This window comes from Danio rerio, chromosome 24, assembly GCF_052040795.2.
Source record: "Danio rerio strain M-AB ecotype USA chromosome 24, GRCz13ab, whole genome shotgun sequence".
In the NCBI taxonomy this organism is placed as follows: Eukaryota; Metazoa; Chordata; class Actinopteri; order Cypriniformes; family Danionidae; genus Danio; species Danio rerio.
In genome coordinates this window covers 30,080,001-30,094,916 of record NC_141044.1, presented here as the reverse complement: position 1 = coordinate 30,094,916, position 14,916 = coordinate 30,080,001, and the positions used below count along the sequence as shown (strand labels likewise).

At 33.0% G+C, this 14,916-nt stretch overlaps 1 protein-coding gene across 2 annotated transcripts in view; it reads left to right on the top strand.

The window, feature by feature from the left end:
* The window catches only part of fndc3bb (fibronectin type III domain containing 3Bb), a 136,550-nt gene that overhangs the window by 116,800 nt on the left and 4,834 nt on the right, over positions 1-14,916 (top strand). For both annotated transcript variants that reach the window (XM_087309644.1, XM_087309645.1), the window contains exons 23-25: positions 5,961-6,170; positions 8,428-8,594; positions 10,514-10,641. In XM_087309644.1, the coding sequence (XP_087165770.1) occupies positions 5,961-6,170; positions 8,428-8,594; positions 10,514-10,641 (505 nt within the window). The remainder of the gene's footprint in view (positions 1-5,960; positions 6,171-8,427; positions 8,595-10,513; positions 10,642-14,916) is intronic.

Sequence of the window (14,916 nt, the reverse complement as noted above, 5' to 3'; positions counted from 1 at the left end):
TTTCACCAAGTACCACCTTAGAAAAAAATCGTCTCTCCAAGTACCACCTTACGACGCTATTTTTTAACCAGTATTAAAAATAGCGTCGTAAGCCTAATTAAGCAGCTACAGGTGTGCACAGTTTTAAAACGATGCAGATTACTTCCTATTAGTAAGAATATGTATTATTGTCAGTCACTTTAAACATTTGAAATAGTCTGAACATTAACTGTGCTTGCAGATAAAAAAAAAAAAGTTTTAGTTAAAATGTGCTTTTAAAAGTTCATAAAAAAATGGCGCTGTTCTTAAAAAGTAAAAAGAAAACTGCTGTACTTAAATCTAAAGTATTCATAGTAGCCTATTCATCAAAAGCTGGAAATGCTGCTTGGACCTTATAAATATAGGCTATATGTCATATTCATACACTTTCAGACAAATCTTGAAATAAATGTTAAATGTACATGACAGGGTTCATACAGGCACAGCCTAATGAAAATCAATTCCAGCACCTATTTTTTTTTTTTCAAGACTGACATGCTATGTATTGAAGACCTGAAATGTATTCTCAGCAACCCATAAAACATTGCATAAGAATAGATACAAATAAAAACCATTAATAATGATATTTATTAATCATATATTAATAGTATAATAAACCTGCACTAAGTGCTTGTGAAATCTTTTTTGTACTCAAGTAAAAATACTATTACACTGCTAAAATAAATTTTTTTTTAGTAAATAATCCTAATATTATGTAAAAGTACAAATTACTCTATTAAAAAGTACTAGTTGGTTACTTTTGAAAAAAAATCTGATTTTCATTATGAAATCACTTTTTTTTAAGTGTAAACCTGATTTAATGGTTTGATTGCTTACATCCCAAAGCTAGATGTATAATTTGCACTAACAAAGGAAGTATAGTAAATTTTTCCTTTCATGACAATTAATCTTTTTCAATAGCACTGGTAAAACTACCAAATAATCTTTAAGGCCATAGAGACACTTTTTGCCCATTTTTAAAAATATATATTTTTAAGCTTTGAAAGGTTAAATTAAAGTATATGGTAAAAAGATTTAAATTTAGCCTTTTATTTACATATTTTACACTATTTTCTTTACAATATGGCAAATTTGTTTCTTAAATAGCTGTACATCACATGTAGATTTTATTTTACACTTGATCTTAATCTAAAATAGAAACGTAAAAAAATACAAGTACACTGTCAGTAAAAAAATAAAACAAATGACTTCATTTTACTTGAGGTATTTGAAATATGACGACACTACATTTATCAAAGCAGTGCTTTAAGAGCCTTATTGTAAATTGTGATAAATAAACAATAAGTAGGCTAACAACGGATTGCTTTGACCTGTAATGCTTTAGGACAGATCAGAATACAGCTAAATGTATAAATCACACAAATACCTCATCCAGAAACATTTCCAGCATAATTCTTTTGTCGTAAAGAAATAAAAAATGTTGCACCTTTGCTAAAAGTAAGTTTCACTTCAAAACACAGCCAAATAAGAAGACCTTTAGCATTGTCATCGATCATGTATCAATCTAATTCTAAATATTTGATAACTTTGAATACTTTTGACTAAATTTAGTTAAGGAGCAAAGATAGCCTAAATAATGTCTACTTTAATAGTGGAGAGATTGCGATTGTATTCTATCTGAGCACACAGGCGATCATGAGAGGACTTGCAGTTCATTTGAAAAAAAGCCTATTTAAGAGCTCGCATATCTGTTTTAGCGATTTGCGTACATGAATGCGCTCTCGCTCTTTTGCAGAAATGAGTAATTGCGCAATACCTTCATTCCCGCGCCGCCATTCAGAATGTATTTAGAGGAGTGACAGGTCAGAGGCGAGTCGACTGGCTGTCGGAGAGCGAAACGTGTATGAAGATCATCAAATAGGCAGGAAATATGTCCGCGGTTTAATTACTCTGCTAGACATCTCTGTAGTGAAAACATCCGAGAAGCATTATTCCAACAAAACATTTGTTTTTAAGTTGTTTTTTCTGTCTCTGCAACACAGAAAGCCTTTGTCCCGCCCTTACGTTTCACGCAACTAGACAAGGTCGACTGTGATTGGCCACTTTTCATGTCAGTCAAATCACACTTCAGAGTCAATTCTTAAACTTTGGAAACAGATTTTCAGCAGCTTATGACACAATGCACTAAAATAAACACTCTAAGCACAGCGTTGTGATCGTACGTTTCACAAAACAGCCAATGCTGATCACATCAATGTTATATTACGCATTAAAGGATTAAAAGTGTTAATTGTTTCTTTCATTATTCAGCGATTCCTCCGCGTACCACTACCACAGTTTGAGAACCACTGGTCTAAACAATCTACATTGTTAATCATATGGCACTTTTTAAAATTCAGCTATTCTTATGTAAATAGAGGTATATTTTAAAAGGACTAGCTTCCTAACAGGATTGCATAAGGAAATGACTCTCTCACGTTCTCTACAGGCTAATGGGCTTCTGGCAAGCGAGTCTGTTAAAAAAGGGTTTAGTTTGTAATGAAAGACATTAAATGATCACAAATGCGACTTTCCACTGGGGTAATGGACCACGAAACACATCCTCAATTAATATGCCAAATACAAATGCACTTATAATAATTATCAGGGGCACATAATGTGTTTAATGGAGCTGCAGATTTCAGAAGCCTTCTTAAAAAATAACATGTTTCAGCTCCCCCTAATGACCTAGTGTGGCCTGAATGTGTTTGGATACTTAAATTGTGAATTTTAAGGTATTAAATAAAACAAAAATCCAACTAAGGTGTCTCAGGAAACAAATTATGCTCAACCTTTTTTTGAACTCACTTTTTTATATACCAATTGGAGTCAAGGTGATTTGAATGTTGAGATCATGTGTACTAATACTTTTTAGGCACAAATTGCCCTAATATTTTTGTCTTAAAACTGTTTATTTATGATGCATCATGCAACACTTACTAACAAACTTTAATATGGGAAATGTTTTGCTCAAATTGCCCCTTACATGCTTTTTTTTTTTTTTTTTTCAAAAAAGCATGTTTTAGTGAACTGTTGCCTCAAAAATATTTTTGTTTGTTTGTTTATTTGTTTGTTTTTTGCTGTTTATTAATTTTTTTCTGTTAAGTGCTTTACGACATAAGCTTTTACCATTGCGGAAGACTTTTCATTAGAAAACAGCTTCAGGTTTTGTGAATAAGCTTTTATAGTAATTCTGTCGGGGTCATAAAGAGTGTTCTTGGCCATTTCATATTTTCAGCTTCCATTAGTTCTCAAAATGAATCATACTAGAAAAATACAGTGCAAAACAAGTTTTACAGGGTTGAAAATTGTCATTACCTCCTAGTCCTGTTGTTCCATACCTGTAAAACCTACTTTCTGTCTGAGAAACACAAAGTTGAGTGTGTGTTTGTGTTATGTACAATATTTTATATGTATTATATTTATTTGTATTTACACTTACTGGCCACTTTATTAGGTATGCCTGAACGACTGCAAGTGCAAATTTCTAATCAGCCAATCACATGGCAGCAGTTTAATGCATTTAGGCACGTAGACATGGTCAAGACGATCTGACTCCTATTCTGAATGCCTTCGGCAGAATTCAAATGAGCCATTTTAATTTAGATTAATCACATGAATAATCTAGATTAAAAAATTACCCATTATGCCCACAGAGATGTGCAGAAATCCGAATTTACATTTGCTGAAAGACAGTTTCAGCTACTTATGGGAATTATGGGAGATGTCGGCCAGACAATATATAATTGGATGAACATTTTTTTTTTTGTTTTATGCCTTACCCAGAATATAAAGATACATATAAACACATTTAGATCATTTACTTTAATCATTACTATTGGACTGTGAAGAGACTTTCAACCAGTACAACAAAAAATGTTTTTAAAGACAATCACCTACTGCACTATATATATATATATATATATATATATATATATATATATATATATATATATATATATATATATATATATATATATATATATATAAAAATTTAAATGTATATATTTTCGTTAAATTGCAACATATTTTTGTAAAATAATATATTTGATTTCAATTTAGGAATTTAGTTGTAGTTAACTAACCCAAATCCAAGTAAGTACAGAGGATGTTTGTTCCACTTATACAGAAAGTCAGGTTCAGAATACTGTGAGAGCGAGTAAATGACAGATTGTCTATTTGTGGAATAATATTTAGTGTACATCAAACAGATTGCAATAACTTTCCCTCTTATCCGTGCTCTTCGGCCAAACCAATCTAGTAATGTTTTCAGTCCTGTGTACTCTTACTATAATTGGATTCCAGGTAGATAAGTTTGCAGAATCGCTCATTCAAATGCGTGGCCAGCTCTTCAGTCAGAGTAGATCAGTTTCTCCACTGCTGTCAGTCAGAGTGAAAAGGTCAGAGAAAACTGAAGACACCTGCAGGTACCGCCAAGGGGCAGGACGCTTTTAAATGCCTAAATGAATGTATGTGCACTTTTTAATTACTTTTACTTTTAAATTAGTGACTCTTGGGTGATAATTGCTTTTAGCAACAACAAAAGTGTACAAAGACAAAATAATTATCATGACGTTTCATTATTATATATTTTTTATAATACTTGGCAATAGTTCATCATTTTTGTCTCTCTCTTTTCTGATGGGGTGTGCACAGTACCATTTCTAAGCATAGATGAAGTAAGCGGCCACTTAGGGTGCCACATAAGCAGGATTGCCAATGAGCAGCAAATTATTATTCTCCCTAGTGATGATGTCTGCTTTTTAAAGGAGGACATTAAACAAAACCGAACAACTTTAATCTTGTCTAGGGTGACAAAAAGTCTAGAAACAGCCCTGACTGTGCTGTCCTGCCAAATATGAGCGCTTCTTCCTCAACATTGATCATAAGCACTAATTCATACAATCATAATATAATATAGATCAGTGGTTTAACACGGGACTCGGTGCTTGCGAGTGTTTAGTTTGTTTTCAATGAGAGAAATGTGGTGAGCAGTAAAATACAAGTGTTTTTAATGCTCAGTGACTAACAATAATGTAGTATGAGTGCACTTACTAGTGTACTGTATCTGCCATGTAAAAATGCCTACAGTTTGTGTGCAATATGTCTTTGTCTTGAATAAAAATATGCTGGTTCAGATAGTAATGAGTGTTTGGTTTCCAGCATGTACAGTAAGTTTTTGTCAAATCATAATCAGAAAAGAGTATGCTCTGAGAAAGTTGGGGTTTAAAGAGGCTGGATCTTTGAATTAACTGCTGAGTGAATAAAGCTGATGCTGCAGGGGTTATTATGAGAAAATAAAGTACTGTAATTCATGACCATGGATTGATATAAATCAGGAGACCTCCAATATAGAATTTTCAGTATTTTTAGACTATTTTAAAAGGGAAAGCTCACCCAAAATTAATAATATACTCTTGTTTACTCACCTTTAAGTGGTTCGAAAACTTTGAGCTTCTAGTAGATGAAGATATTTTAAAGAAAGCTGAAAACATATTATTATCGGCCTTCATATATATATAAAAAAAAGAATATTATGGAAGTCAATGGTTTTCAACATTCTTCAGAATATCTTCTTTTGTGTTTAACAGAAGAACGAAACTCAAATATGTCTCAAACAAGTAAAAGCTGAGTAAAACTACTGCTGCCATTAATAAAAAAAGACCAAATCTTAATTTCAATTGTTTAATCCCACTTAGCATTTAATAATGCAGTTTTACAATCATTATTCAAATAAATGTATAAACAACAAATGTCAACATTATTATCATTAGCATCAGTTTTTAACTTTGTACAAAGAGAAAACTCATTAAAATAAAAGCCATATTTAACCTCAATATGATGTAGTGCATTTGTATAAGCATGTTCTTTCTATAGCATGATCAGATTTTGACAGCACTTCTTTTGTAACATGATTTCTCGTTTTTTTTTTCTTTTCTCAGTCTAAAGATTTGGGCAGAAAATGAAATGGGCGCCGGACCCTTAAGTGAGACCCTTAGAGTGAGGACCAGACCCCTGCCACCATCTCCCCCGCGGCTGGAGTGTGCAGCTGTCGGACCTCAGAGTCTGAAACTGCGCTGGGCTTTCAGCAGCCGGAGTCAATTCACAGACGACACCAACTACATCCTGCAGATGGAGGATCGCAATCAGAGGTTTGCACTAAGAGAATGTGACTGGCAGTGTGAAATATGTGTAGTTCCATACTTGACTAATCAGAGGGATGTATTGATGGCTCAATTAGTCATGTCTTGATAGTTAGGCTAATTTAGATGTATTTTAAGATTTTTTTGGGGGTGCCTGCTAAGTAAAGTACACAATCTGTTTTAATATTCAGAACTTAGAACTAAGTGTGTTAATAGTTACTTATTTATTTATTTTTTATATTTTATGTTTTTTTCTAATTAAAAATGTTTTTTATAAATAAAAATTATTTTACTGTATTACAAAAATTAATCAAAATTGTTTTGTTTTGGCCAATTTTTTTCATACATTTTCATGTTAATATATAGTTAAGAGCAAAATTATTAGCACTCCTGTGTAATATTTATTCATATATTCATTTCAATTATTTCTCAAGTGAAATTTAACAGATTAAGGACATTTCATGGTATTTTTTTCAAGGCATTATAAGGAATTTCCTATGTTTTTTTTTTTTCTGGAGAAAGTCTTATTTTTTTTTTATTTCGGCTAGAATGAAAGCAGCTTAATATAAGGTCTATATTATTAGCCCCCTTTAGCAATATCTTTTTTCAGTTGTAAACATTCAAGCATTTAAAAGTCACTTCAAGCTGAATACTAGTATCTTTAAGAATATCTAGTAAAATATATTATGTGCTGTCATCATGGCAAAAATAAATCAAATCATTTATTACAAATGAGTTATTAAAACTATTATGTTTGGAAATGTGTTGATAAAATCTGTGTTAAACAGAAAAAAAGATTAAAGAATTCAAATTTATGTATGTTATACATACATAAAATTTATTATTAAAGTATGTTATACTGTATGTATACTACCTGACAGAAGTCTTGTCGTCGATCTCAGTTGCAAGAGCAACAAATAATAACTTGAATTCTAGTTGATCATTCGGAAAAGTGGCAGAAGATAGATTTTTTTGATGAATCATCTGTTGAACCGCATCCCCAGACATTAAAGGTGAATCCAAAGAATCTTGATGAACTCTGGGAGTCCTGCTAGAACGCTTCCTTTCCCCTTCTAGATGACTTTATTAATAAGTTATTTAAGTCATTGTAGAGATGTATGGATGCAGTCCTCCAAGTTCATACACAATATTAAATCTTTTTCAACTGTGCCATGACTTTATATTCTATACTGCATATTATTTCTGTGACAAGTGACAAGACTTTTGTCTAAGCAAAGTCAGACCTTTCTGTCCTAATTTAATAATTCAAAATCAAGGCATGATCATATTTTATTGTGGTAAAATAAGTGTAATCTCGAGGCCTTTGCCTTTCATATAAGCCACTTCTGATACCAAATGATCAACTAGAAGTCAAGTTATTATTTGTTGTTCTTAAAACTTGGATCAGCCAGAAGACTTTTGTCAGGCAGTGAATATTTATTTTTTGTTAACACTTATAACTCATAATTAAGAGCAATAGTCTCGTATTAAACATCAACAACTTAGTCAGATTGTGTAAACGTTCTTTCTGCTTATATTAATTATATTCACAGGAAAGCCTCTGTGTGTGGTTGTATGTTTGCACTTGATCACTTTAATTTGTCCTTCATGCACCCATAGAGCAGTTTCTTCTCTCTGATGTAAGCAGTTCATCAGAACAGCACATTTTGTGTTTGCGGGTCCATTAAGGTGGGGTTTGCTAATGAGAAGACTTGATCTCTCAAAGCGCTGTGCGGAATTAGATTAGAAGACTCGGGGTTATCAAGACCACCTGCCTTAATGCTTTCTCAGAGTCGCTCGTCACTGACCCACCGATGGCTCATTTAGAAGCAAATCAAGACGTCTGTTTGAGCTTTCAGCCTCGGGTCTACTTCTGAAAATTTGTAACCGTATAAGCAGTAATGGCGAATGGATCTAATGAAGGCCGGCTTCTACCTGCCTGTCTTTTCTTCATTCAGGATATTAATTAAAGCCATCAGAAAGTGACAGAGTTCAGATATAGGATCTCAAGCAATGGATTTACGTTATTTGCACTTGAGAGTTTTAATAAATGACAAAGTTATATGTTATTTTATATAATGCTCTTAAATTTTTTTGCATTCAGACTATCTATTAATGTGATGCGAGTTCACTTATATGATCTCAAGCATCACGTTTTTGCACTTAACACTGTACAAAAATTATTACGCTATCAGATAATAAAGAATATCGTTAAAAAGCTGTACCTAATTATTTTTTTTTGTGTATGTTTGTAATGTTTTGTTAGGTTTGTGGTGGTTTATCGAGGTCCGAGCCACACTTTTAAGTTGCAGAGACTGAATGAATCCAGCAGGTACCGTTTCCGGATCCAGGCGGTGAGCGAAGCTGGCGAAGGGCCTTTTTCTGAGACCTACACCTTCAGCACAACCAAATCTCTGCCACCAACGCTGAAAGGTACCATATTTATATACACATTACTTACTTACTTTATTTCTAGCTGTTCAAGATCATTTTTTTATTTATTTTAAATAGTTTTTTTTTTCTTTCTTCATTTGGTCAAATTCTTTTTTTATTTCTTCATTGTTATTTTTTTTTAAATGTGACAGGAAGGGCTGCCAAATGGTGTAATATTTTTCAGTATTACCGCAAACTGTATATTTTGTGTTCATTTTTATTTTGCAAATATGCATTATATTATTTACAAATGACAGCAAGTATATACACTACTGGTTAAAAGTTTGGGTTCAGTTTTTTTAATGAATTTTATTTAATAATTTAAATAAATTCATTCTGTTCATCAAGGCGGCATTTATTAAATGTAAAAAAAAATGTTAAATTGTTTAATACTTATTTATTGAATATTTATTTATTACTTATTGTATGTAGTTTCAAATGAAATTATTAGTCCAGCCATTATTGCTTTTATTACTATTACCATTATTATTATTAATAATAATAATAACAATAATAATTTAATATTAAAGTGATTTCTGAAAGATTATGTGACTCTGAAGACTGGAGTAATGAAGCTGAAAATTCATCTTTAAAAATCACTGGAATGACTGATTAAATTCAATAATAAACTACTTTTGAACAGTTGTTTAATAGTGCAATAACATTTCATAATTGTACAATTTGTATTGTATTTTTGATTAAATAAATGCACCCTTGGTGAGCAGTAGAAGCTTATTTCAAAACAATTCAAAGACCTACTGACCCCAAACTTTTGACCGGTAGTGTATTTAATATTTATGTTGTTATTTTGAGCTTCACTCATAAAAGAATGCTGAAAATGAATTTACAGATTTCACGAAAACATCAGCAATTAATTTTCAGAAGCAATTAGATATAATAGAATGATGAAGACTGGAGTAATGATGCTAAACTGTAATTTCATTTTGTTTTGTGTCAGAAATAAATGACAAATTAAAATATGTTAAAGTAGAAAAAAAAAATTACAATTCTGGTTATTTCACACGCAAAGAATGGGGCCTGATCGAATAAATCCAAGAGACATAAAACTTAAACTGCAAAGCAAAACAAAAAACCACTGATCCTGTATTATTTGTTTTATTGAGTAAATCTATTTTTAATTGAGTGTGTGTAACAAACAACCATATAAGTCCAACAAAAAAAAGGGGGATAACCATGTGACATTAATTGTATGTGTGGATACAAAAACAGTTTGGGGATATTTTCGCACAACCAAGAGTCTGATAAAGATTTATTTATTTATTTATTTATTCATTTATTTATTGTTAACAAATGAATGTTATTACTTGTACTGTAAGAAGGTCCATGTATTGTACATTGTTCATACTGTATTTTCTGTTTTTAAATAATAATAATAAACTTGAAAGAAATGCTTATTATTAACTCAAAGTTTCTGTTACTTAATTACAACTAAGAAAAAGGAATCAGATCTTTAGTGGTTTAAAGTGATGTGATGAATTGGAGCAGGCCTGACGCTATGGGGAGACAAAAGGGGGCACTGCCCCCTCAGAAAGAATTTGTGCCCTCTCAGTTTTCATAAAGGATTAGTTCACGCAAAACTGAAAATTCTTTCTGTCATTAATTACTAACACTCCCGTCATTCCAACCTTAAGAACACAAATTGAGATATTTTATCATGTAAAAGCAACTAAATTATGACAATTGAGAAATTAATAGATAAATAGTTAACAGATAGCAATAGTCCAGAGATCTGGTCTCCGTGTCAGGTCAGGGTGAAAACTGAATGACATGAAGCCGAGCAGCCTAATTCATTAGTATTGGTATTTGTGTGTGTGTTGTTTTTACAATTTAATAATTATAATTCAATATTTTAAGATTTTACTTATTTTTGTTTTAAATACTCATTTTTGCCCTCTTAGCTCCAAGAGTTGTCCAGCTGGAGGGAAACACTTGTGAGGTCACATGGGAGAGTATCCCACCAATGAGAGGAGACCGGGTCAGCTATGTGCTGCAAGTGTTGGGTGGAAGAGAATCTGAATATAAACAGGTAACATCAAAACCTCATTAACTCTCCTTCATCTTTTACTAACTTTCATGAATCTGTTCCCTCCAAATGTTGACATTGTTCAAACTATATGTGGTTTTTGCACTTTTAGTTTTGTTATTTGTTGTTGTTGAGCACTGACAGGCCTATTTTGCAGTTTATTGCATCAAAGTAATTGAAGCTCAAGCTGTAAAGACTCCGCCCTCTTCTGAAAAGGGGCAGGGAGCAGGAGCTCATTTACATTTAAAGAGGCACAAAAATACTGCATGGTGTAATAAACAATCCATGATGTATTTTGAGCCGAAACTTCACAAATACTTTCTGGGGTTACCTGAGGCTTAAGTTGCATGTAGATTAAAGGTCAAATTGGACTGTTTGACATGTTAAAGACAAGAATATCATGTGGTATTTTTACTTCGCTTCACTGAAGAAAGGGCTGCATTAGGTTTACATATGGCCACAGATGATGATGTTGATAAATAGAATTTATTTTGAAGCGGAAATGGAAAAACTGCTTGAGCTATTGGCATCATTTGCTCTTCGCTCCATTTTATTTGCCGTAACAATCAGCATTTGAATGAATCTGAGTGCTTCTGAACACACAGTCCCAGAGGATTCATTAAATTGTGCCGCGGGTTTAGAAGGGGAACTGGAGAGAGGGAAACGTGTGATTATAGCGATTAGAGTTTATTGAGGTGTGCAGTCGATTTGAATTTTTTTCTGCTTATGTCACTTCCATTGAGAGATCAATCAAATGAAAGCTGGCGTTCAAAATGATGTGTGAATTTATTCATTAAAATAAGAAAACGGGCTTGCCATCACAGTCCCTGTTGTGTCTGAGAGGATCTGTCTTTTTATATTCATTGTTGAGTTTTAGATGGAAACATCAAAGTCTTTTCTTTTATGAAATAAACAAATAGTACCAAATATTCTACTGCATATACAGTTCAAGTCAGTTATCAACCCTCCTGTAAATTTTTGCTCTTTCTTAAATATTTCCCAAATGATGTTTAACACAGCAAAGAAAATGTTTACAGTATTTCTTATAATATTTTTTCTTCTGGAGAAAGTCTTATTTGTTTTATTTCAGCTAGAATAAAAGCAGTTTAAAAATGTTTTTTAACCCATTTTAAGGTCACCGGGTTATTAATTATACTGTGTTGTTAGTAACTGTACTATGGGACTGGTTTCGGGTGGCCGCTGCGATCGGATACTACTGTATACCAAAGTTGACGACCTGGAGGTATTATAGACTGTACCAAAAAGCTGAGGACCGGGGCGTAACAAAAGAGCAGGGTGGCGGAGATGGGTCTGAAATATGGTAGACTCCTGGAAAAAACAGGAGTGTTGGCAGGTATGGTAGAGATAGAAACTAATAATTAATGCGTAATTTAATAAATAATATAAATACTTCTAGTTAACTTCCGATCGAAGCTGTATCCCTTCAAGCAACAATAGCAGCGTCCAGTACCCATCATAAAACATATAATATGATCATTAATAATGATCATTATGATCATTATTATTTCTTTAAATAACAAAACATATGTTCTATCATTTATTTAAGAATCGTAGTATTGGACATTTCACAATATAATAAGAATATTTGTCAATATCTACAGCAGGGGTGGCCAACCCTGTTCCTGGAGAGCCACCTTCTTGCAGATTTCAGTTGCTACCCATATCAAACACACCTGAACCACTTAAGTAGGACCTGAACACCACGTGATAATTACAGGCAGGTGTGTTTGAAATGGGTTGCAACTGAAATCTGCAGGAAGGTGGCTTTCCAGGAACCGGGTTGGCCACCCCTGATCTACAGGAAAGGGCAAAAAGAAACAAAAGAGGATATATACATAGATCATTAGGGCTGATGGGTCAGGTGATAAACTTTGAAGTAACGGTCACAAAAAAACTCACACAGCAGGGTCAGCTGGAGTATTTAAAACTTGCGAGTAAAAGGGTTAAATATTAAACAGGTTAAATGAAATAAACATTCATTTTCCGACAAGCTTTTAAAGACAGAATGAACCACATGCTGCTAAACTAGTGGGCAGGCACTAATTCTCTCTTTTATGCTCCAATTGGTTGTTATTTTGTGACCTAGCACAACTGCTTGTTCAAATTACCATCGTGGCCTGGCTCTTTCTGATTCACCCATACAGTCATACATGTGTTCCAATTAGTTCATCCTACTCATTTAATTTAATAAAATAAAAAGAAAAATTGTTGTAAGTGAAGGATTTGAGTTTTTCAGGCTGTAATAACTTGATTAACAAATTAATTCCACAGCCTTTTTTATTCTTTTCATGCAAACACCACTAGAAAATGATTATACTTAATTCAAGATGGTCGTTTTAATTGAATGTTTGTTTTCCTTTGTATGTTTGGGAGCTTGAGTATTAAAGATTGTCAATATTTTTATCCCATTTAATTAACAAGACTTTTAATACACAGAAGACTGACTGTACAGGGGCGATATTATTGCCTTGACACACACACACATACACACACACACACACACACACACACACACTATTAAGACCTCAAAAATTGAGCCACCGGCGATCAAGAGGCTTAAAACCCCTTTTGTTTCCATGGAGACATAAACTGTGCTCCATTTAAAACAGCTGCATATGACTGGGAACAAAGTCACCTGAAAACGTTTGCTAATATAAATGATCTCCATGTTCCTCTGTTTTGATTTTCTGTTTTCTGAGTGCTGTTTTTCTCTGCATGTTCCCAAAACTGGGACAACAACTGTATTTATCTGAGCTGCTGTGATTCATGTAGTTATTTTGATATTAAAAAAAATAGAATAGTTTATTTTGGTTGATTTTTTTTTTTTGAAGCATGTTTTTTTCTGAGGCGCTGAAAAGTTTGTTTTTCTGTGGTGCATAGAAACTTTAAAAGCAATAGTTCACTGTAAAATGTTAATTTGCTGTTAATTTATTAAACAGGACTTTTCTTCTGCAGTAGCCAGACCCCCCTTGTTTTTTAACTATTTTTTGTTAATTTTATTTTATTTTTTTCAGATTTTGTGGTGGTAATTTTCAAAAATGTATGAACAATCGTCGGCGCTTGTGGTGTAGTGGTTAGTGCGTCGACACATGCACTCCGGTGCTCACGGCGACCCGGGTTCGATTCCGCCTCGCGGTCCTATGCCAATCCTTCCCCTCTCTCTGCTCCCCATGCTTTCCTGTCAATTATCTATATTGTCCTATCAAAAATAAAGGTGAAAACTCCGAAAAAATAATTATAAAAAAAATAAAAATAAATGTATGAACAATTGTTTTTATATCTATTCAAAATCAAGTCAGAATTATTAGCCCTCCTTTGTTTTTTTGTTTTTTTTAGATATTTGCCAAATGATATTTAACAGAGCAAGGAATTTTTCACAGTATGTCTGATAACTTTTGTTCTTCTGGAGAAAGTCTTATTTGGTTTATTTTGGCTAGAATAAAAGCAGTTTTAAATTTTTTTAACACCGTTTTAGGGACAGAATTATTAGCCCCTTTAAGCTATAATTTTTTTCGATAGTGTAAAGAACAAACTATTGTTATATAATACCTTGCCTAATTACCTTAACCTGCGTAGTTAACCTAATTAACCTAGTTAAGCCTTCTTATGTCACTTTAAGCTGTATAGAAGTGTCATCATGACAAAAATAAAATAAATCAGTTATTAGAAATGAGTTATTAAAACTAGTATGCTTAGAAATGTGTTGAAAAAAAATCTTCTTTCCACTAAACAGAAATTCGGAGAAAGAAATAAACAGGGGGCTAATAATTCATGGGGGCTAATAATTCTAACTTTGACCATATATACATATAACTGTTCGTGCAAGCAAAAGAAAGCATGTGAATTCAAATGATCACGCACAATGAGACGCAGACTTTCTTCACGCATTGACGAGGGCTTCAATATCGTGTGCACAGCTGATGTGATGCGCGCAAGTGTTTATAAATCTTGCATGCTCCCATTTCCTTGTGTGAAGCAACATTGCCTGCAAACGCCACTTGTGCGATCACTTCTTTTTAACATAAACTGAACAAAAAGTGATGCTCATGCACTTACATGACTACTGCTTTCAAAAGTCTGAGATTTATTGCAAGCAGTAGCAGTGGCAGCTTTCACTTTAACCATTCTTTGAACCGATTATGGGCCTAAAGTTAACTGTGTGAATGTGGTCATCACCGCACATTGTGTTTTCACTTTGATTTCTTTTACATACAGTTATTTTTTATTTATGGTTTAATTATTATCATTTACAATAAC